At 34.2% G+C, this 7646-nt stretch overlaps 1 protein-coding gene across 1 annotated transcript; it reads right to left on the reverse strand.

Annotated features, from left to right (window-relative positions):
* Positions 1-3690: 3690 nt before the first annotated feature.
* Positions 3691-7646, reverse strand: LOC117334960 (phosphomevalonate kinase-like). Its single transcript, XM_033894828.1, has 4 exons — positions 7433-7646; positions 5248-5311; positions 4441-4729; positions 3691-3995 (listed from the first exon to the last, which is right to left on the reverse strand). The coding sequence occupies exons 1-4, from the start codon at positions 7516-7518 to the stop codon at positions 3850-3852; spliced, it is 585 nt and encodes a 194-aa protein (XP_033750719.1). The 5' UTR covers positions 7519-7646; the 3' UTR covers positions 3691-3849.

Genomic DNA, 7646 nt, shown 5'->3' on the forward strand with positions numbered 1-7646 from the left:
GGGTTGGTCTTTTGGCCAGGTGATGAGTTTTAATGTTTAATGAAGTCACAGTATACATGTAGTAGTGATGCTTGATTTTCAGATATTAAATCAGTGACCCATACTTGTACATGTATAACTTCTCCATAACTAGTAGTTTGAGATAGGATATCTATTATTCATAACCTTGGTGTAGGTAGTACATCTGTAAATGTTAACTTTATTATTTACAACAATTAACATGTTATAATGACTTATATCAATCCCATATCTTCAGAGAAAATCCTCGTGGTCAGACATGCGACTCCATACCTTTAAATGTCGTTAGGGAAATTAAACCCCGGCCACCTAGGTTAAAGGCATGTGAATTACTACTGTGCCACCACACCAATTGATCCCCGGGCACCTAGGTGAAAAGCAAGTGTGTTGCTAGTAAATTTTTTAGAAGAGAAATTTTTTTCCTCATTTTTTTTCTTATCATGTGTTACAGTCCAGTATACCAGGAACCAGTCTTCATAAAGGAAATATATATCCCACATTTCTCCATATAATTGAAACATGTGCATTTAATTGATATATCCAATGTTATTCCTTTTCTATTCACTTATAAGAGAATTTTGTTGTGCTGTGTAATTATGTTGAGATAATGTTGATGTTTGTTTTTATTATATTAATAACTTTTCACATATTTTATATTTCTTACTTGATGTTTTAGAAATTATACAGTTGTATATTTAATGTGTATGAACGTACTTCATACTTCCATGTTCCCAGAGGAGTATAACACCATGTGTATATTACACTACTGGCGATGTAGTAACAATGTATATTACACTACTAACGATGTAGTGACGATGTATGTTACACTACTAACGATGTAGTGACGATGTATATTACACTACTGACGATGTAGTAACAATGTATATTACACTACTGACGATGTAGTGACAATGTATTATATATACATTTATATAAATCCACAGTTTCTGTATGCAAAAGAAATCCTAACGTTATAGTATATACTATGGAAACAGAGTTTATTTACAATGTACATGCGCTATGCCACTGGCTTGATAAAAGTAATACTGTAAATTTGCTAGATTTGTAAAAAATAATCACAAATGTTAAAAATTTGAGGATTTAAATTTAAGTGAAATCCAATATGGCTAAACCTGTATACATGTTATGGTTACTGTATTTCGGATTATCTTTGATGATGCCTAATTAAGATATAGATGTAACAATATACCGTATTCACCATAATTAGTGCCCCTGTTCCAATAAGCAACTCTTTCACTATTTTTGAAAGATTTATTGTTAAATAAGTCTCCATACCCTACCCTATAATGTTGACCATCGCATGAAATAAGCAACGTACGTCATGAACTATCGCATTTTAGACCACCAGTTACGAGATTCCATGCATGGAATACTGTGTTTCCCGATGTCTGTGTCCCCCTCCAAGCCCAAAACTTTAAAAGTTTTTGGGATAAGATTTTCAAGGCTTCCAACACCATAGGCATACATCGCTCTTATTTGATATACATTGTATACAGTCATCAGATATCAAGGTATGATAAAATCACACTTAGGTTTAAAATTTTTCAAACTTTCCCATATTTTGCATTTAACTGTTTCACATTGAAACTATATTTGTATGAAACTTCACTGTTTAGCACCCTTCATGTTGTCATTATTAGTGCTGAGGCGCTGATTATAGGGTACATGTGGATGTCTAGATTATAGATAACCTGTGATAGGTATATATTGTATTGAAAGTATACTTGTGTCATGTAAATATACCAACCTCATGGATTCGATTGTATCACAGATTTTATTACCTATAGTTTAGATATATAGTATGTAAAGTGTGTGAGGATATGTTAACACTATATGTACAGATTGATCATGTTATTAAATCAATCTTCAATCTTTTTTAAATATTTAATACATGTTTTGACACAATGACCTTGTAAATATTATTGCACTATAACTCCATACTTTTATCTCGATACAATTATCCTGTTTTGTTGATTTTATACACAATCCTAGTTTGTTACTGTAATAAAGTTTAAAAGTCAATCCTGGACCTATTTCGTGTTTTCACTTAAAGTTTGACTCATTTTTGCCAATTACAGATTACCCAGTATATATTCTTTATACTGAGAAAGTTCTGCCTATAGTCAAGTTTTAATACTGCCCTCACAGTATCTGTCAACTAAATATACCCACAGGTGGTTGTCTAGGGTCTCGACTAAATATACCTACAAGTGGTTGCTAGGGTCTCAACTAAATATACCCACAAGTGGTTGCTAGGGTCTCAACTAAATATACCTACAGGTGGTTGTGTAGGGTCTCAACTAAATATACCCACAGGTGGTTGTGTAGGGTCTCAACTAAATATACCCACAGGTGGTTGTCTAGGGTCTCAACTAAATATACCCACAGGTGATTGTCTAGGCTCTCAACTAATTATACCCACAGGTGGTTGTGTAGGGTCTCAACTAAATATACCTACAGGTGGTTGTCTAGGGTCTCAACTAAATATACCCACAGGTGGTTGTGTAGGGTCTCAACTAAATATACCCACAGGTGGTTGTCTAGGGTCTCAACTAAATATACCTACAGGTGGTTGTCTAGGGTCTCAACTAATTATACACACAGGTGGTTGTGTAGGGTCTCAACTAAATATACCCACAGGTGGTTGTCTAGGGTCTCAACTAAATATACCCACAGGTGGTTGTCTAGGGTCTCAACTAAATATACCTACAGGTGGTTGTCTAGGGTTTCAAATAAATATACCCTCAGGTGGTTGTCTAGGGTCTCAACTAATTATACCCACAAGTGGTTGTCTAGGGTCTCAACTAAATATACCCACAGGTGGTTGTCTAGGGTCTCAACTAAATATACCCACAAGTGGTTGTGTAGGGTCTCAACTAAATATACCCACAGGTGGTTGTATAGTGTCTGAAGTTGAAGGACTGTTGATGAAGGAAAGATGTATCATTATTACTAGATTGAACACTATTGGCCTAATGTGTACCATTCTATTTATCGATCACCCATATTGCATTTTGAGTGACAATCTAACAAGCATTTATTACACAATTTATAACTATGTCTACACTGCATAGCAACAGCCATCTTTGATTTCAACAATTGGGAATTACGTTCCAAAATATCGGCGTATAAATCTTTCAAAAATTTGATAGGTAGATTTCCATTTGTTCCTGGCTATGTGTGATTAATTCTGAGACTGATCAGAAAAAAAATGGCTGCCAAAGGCCCTCTTGAATTTAAACTAACAAAATCTGTTATTGCTTTGATTTTTCTCATCAAGTATTTCAAGGTATACATGTTTCCCTCTGTAAATCATTGAAATTATTGAAACTTCAAGGTTCTTCTTCATCTCCAGTTGTGATCATTCAATTTTGGGACTGGTCAGAAGACAATGACAGGTGCCAAGACCTCCCTGGAATCTCTCGTTTTCTGGGATCTACTGTTCTCTGGGATCTCGTTCCCTGGGATATTGTTCTTTGGAATCTATTGTTATCTAGAATCTTTTGTTCTTTGGAATCTATTGTTCTATGGGATCTATTGTTTTCTGGGATTTATTGTTCTTGCTGGCACCTGTTGATTCTATAAATTTTTGCTATGCATGTTTTATAGTCATAATCACATGTTACATTGAGTTAAAAATAATCAATTTGTTTAATACAAACAAGCACATTTATTCCAAAAGTAGGATTGTTGTTACGTATGTTCCATAGTTCTCTAATACTGGTATCATTGTAAATATTTTGTAAAATATTAAGTACATGTATACATTGAATTGAGTATTATCTGGTCTACAAATAGTCTACACTCCACTCAACCTTCTCCTTGCAGAATTTTATCAACAATGTCTTTTATATCTTGTAACCTTTCCACTAAAACTGCATCATCACCATTGTTAATTATTTCAAAATCAAAGTTGATGTCATCTAGGCCACATTCCGATTCAGCATCATCTACCCCTACAAAGAAAGCAAAGCTACATTTGTTCTGTCACAATCATCGGGTAACATTAAGTGTAACAGATAGAAACCAATAAATAATGATTTATAACTATTATATATCGTATGTATCCATATAAACCCACTTTCCATATTTACAGAATCATCAATTTTAAAATAGTAAGCTAAAATTGGTTCACAAATAAGCTTTCTTCATTCTTTAATACTAAACTTTTACACAAGGGGAGGGGGCTTATTTGAGGACAAATATGGCAGTAAACTTTTACACAAGGGGAGGGGGCTTATTTGAGGATAAATATGGTATGTAAACCTTTTATCATTTACAATTCATGAAATTCATTCATAAACTTGATTGACACAATTGAAAAATGATATTTCCAAAACAAAAAAAAACAAAAATCTGTGAAGTATCACAAGTAAAGATGTATAAAACATTAGCTGATACCTTTAGTAAATATGAAACCCCTACTCTCTCTTATGCTTTCTGAAGCCACAACACGTATGGTCTTTGTAATGCTTGGAAAGTTTCTTTTAAAATACTCCACATCAGTTTTCCTTCGAGCATCACTGATTATCCACACAGATTTTTTGGCCTCATCCCCTGATGTTGCCACACGACAAAAAAAACCTGGGTCCTGGTTCCTTTTTTCTTCGCCCCAGCGAATCATATCTGAACGGAATTGTTCTTTGTAGTCTGTTGAGTCTAGTAAACGCTCAAAATCCAAATTCTTTCCCTGTAATTAAATACAGGAAGCAAAAATGTTTTTATCAATTAAGATCAGTACTGATAATATCAATATTATATTATATACATGTACATTGGAATCTACAAGGTGTAGAGTCGACGTGAGGTAAAGGTCTCTAGGTTGATATTTTGGGCACGTCACCGTGAGTATGAACACCAAGAGGTATGCTGGGAGATTAAAGAGGAATAAGTATGGGGTACTTAATCACAACATACACAAGTGTTACCAGTAAGAGGGTTTTGAAGGGGTTTATTGAGCTGACCAAATAACCCCTTTAAATCCCTTTAATTGAGTATGTCGTAATTAAGTACCCCTATTTTCATTTGGAACTGTTACTACCTAGACAATCATTCATATACATGTCATGTTAATTGTGACAGAATTTGGTAAACCACTAATTTGATTCCTTTACTCTTGTAAATAAAACTAAGTCTTATCGAAAATTTCAGACGGAATTTAAAAATAGAAAACAGGTTATATCTATATACAGTTTTAGATCTACTTACAAGTGCATATTGCTTCTTCAAAGGACCAGACAGCCTAATAATTCCACAATGTTTTGTTCCAAATCTGCAAATTAAACATGTTTTAATAAATATTTAGCAATAAATAAATGTATGTCATAATATGTAGTTTACGGACTGCTGTGGTAGATTATAGAACAAGAAATATAATATAATTAATGTTTATATTTAAAAAAAAAAAATAATTAAAACCTGATCATGTGCCAAACGATTGAATTTCACCTAATTGAGTTAAAATGTTTTCTGTAATATTTTTATTTAAAAGATTCTAAAAGGTATAAAATCAGCTGAAACAATTTAACTAGCTCATTTGGTAGATTCATAGACAATCGGATCAGTCAACATTTCAATTTTGTCAGGTGTTCAGCAGGAATATTTTATTTTCTGTTCTTTTACATTGAATAAGACAGTTAAGGAATTTTCCAATCATTTCCATATATCTAAGACAGGACACATTTTGTTCCCTTCAGTACAATGTCCGCTAGGCAAACTTTTGAAATTAAATGTTATAAATCATGAGTTACATTTAGCCAACTGATTACATGACCAATGATTAGTAATTCACTGATAACAAGGGAACCTGGAATGCAATGGAATGGAACACAAGTTTTAACTGTAAATAAAAAAACTGATCAAAACCTCAATTAAACTGGAAGGAAAAAAACTAACTATTCGTCAGTGCTGTTTATAGAGGTCGATCAAGCTCCATAAAAAATAATTTTAAACTGAATGTAACAATCGCTGAGGCACATTCAAAATCCACACATCTACTTATACTTGGAGACTTTGATTATGGGGATATGAAATGGGAGAGACAAACAACTACTTTCCCAAGTAGGTAGTTATACTAGAACAATTTTAGAGACCGGACAACTTCCTACCCAATGGCATGTGTCATGGAGGATACACACTTGACTTTAGACAAAATCAGAGATCAGCAACATTTGACATTGTGCTAACTGAAGATGAGGAAATAGTAAGGAATATCTAAGTAAGAGCTCCATTTGGGAAAAGCGATTATTCTGTGATAACTTTTACTCTATAGTTGTAAAATGTATATGAAGAGACCAAATCAGTTACTTTCAAATACTAGATGGAGACTATAAAGGGATGAAAAAAGAACTGAAAGATATAGATTTGACTACAGAGCTAGTGTGTAAAACAGCCCAGGATGCACGGGATCATTTTACAGACACCTTATCTGGGGTGACCCTCAAATATGTATCAGTAAGCAAAATGGATGACGAAAGAGACTGCTCGAGGTTATCAGGAGGAAGACAGAGACATGGAACAGATACAAACACAGTTCATCAGATGAGAATCACATGGAGCCAAAAATGTTGCTTCTTCAAAATGTTGGAAAGCCAAAGCAAATTATGATTGATAGCAAAAGGGCTAAAAAAAAGATTGTAAAAGCTTTTGGATGTACGTGAAGTCTAAGATCAAAATTAATAGTAGTCTTGGGGATTTGCTGGGAGAGGAAGGAATTATTATCTCAGATAATTAAAGAAAATCAATAGATGTAACTTAAATGCTGAAACATCAACATAAATGAGACCATGGTAGAGGAAAAGTCAAAAGAAATAAAAGTCTCAAAATCAACAGGAGCTGATAGTATCTAATTCATCTTCGAAGTACGCACAGAAATATCATAACCACTCAAGATTATAATTCACAAAGAAATCTGTGTCTGGTAACAAGCAGACATAATACAGGAACACTCATGAGTTAGCAGGGCTGTCCCGCCACTCTATAGACTGGAATTACAGATGCTTCAAGAAAGACAACCTGTGAATACGAAGTGGATTTAACGTGAAGGGGATTGTGGGTCTGTCCCACAGGGACACGTTACAATATATAGTAATGTATGTATAAAATATATGGGGGTCGATATAAACATAACACTATCGACCCCCATATATTTTATACATACATTACTATTGTAACGTGGCCCTGTGGTCTGCCCCACATGTACAGTTCATGGCTTTAAAAACCTGCATGTATATAGGTACTTTTAAAGGGTATTAATCTTCTCACGTCAACGTGCAACATACATTTAAAGGACGGAAAGGCAAAGGACGGTGTTACAAGCGATTATTAAGTAACCGAAGAACAGGACGACCAGTGCGATAATCTATGTAACATGTACGTATATTAGGCCTAGCACCTTTGCATTAAACGGTCTGTAACAAAATCTTTTCCCGATTTTCTCTTTCCGCTAAACAATAACACAGCCTTAGGAAATGTATCCATGACCTCTGTTCACTGCGTTGAATAATTTAAGAACGAAAATACGCCATGGATTTGGAAGTAACAGCACAAATCCACCGGCGTAAATCGCATCAACAAGTTGTTACTTTACCGGAAGTTGATTATTTTAT

Source organism: Pecten maximus, chromosome 9 (genome assembly GCF_902652985.1).
Source record: "Pecten maximus chromosome 9, xPecMax1.1, whole genome shotgun sequence".
NCBI lineage: Eukaryota > Metazoa > Mollusca > Bivalvia > Pectinida > Pectinidae > Pecten > Pecten maximus.

What these genes read in the sequence shown, in the direction of transcription:
- LOC117334960 (XM_033894828.1), bottom strand. Translation starts at nt 7,518, where the DNA reads ATGGATACATTTCCTAAGGCTGTGTTATTGTTTAGCGGAAAGAGAAAA. An exon ending in ACAGACCGTTTAATGCAAAG is followed by an intron (nt 5,312 to 7,432) that starts GTGCTAGGCCTA and finishes TTTAATTTGCAG; the next exon opens with ATTTGGAACAAAACATTGTG. An exon ending in TGAAGAAGCAATATGCACTT is followed by an intron (nt 4,730 to 5,247) that starts GTAAGTAGATCT and finishes ATTTAATTACAG; the next exon opens with GGAAAGAATTTGGATTTTGA.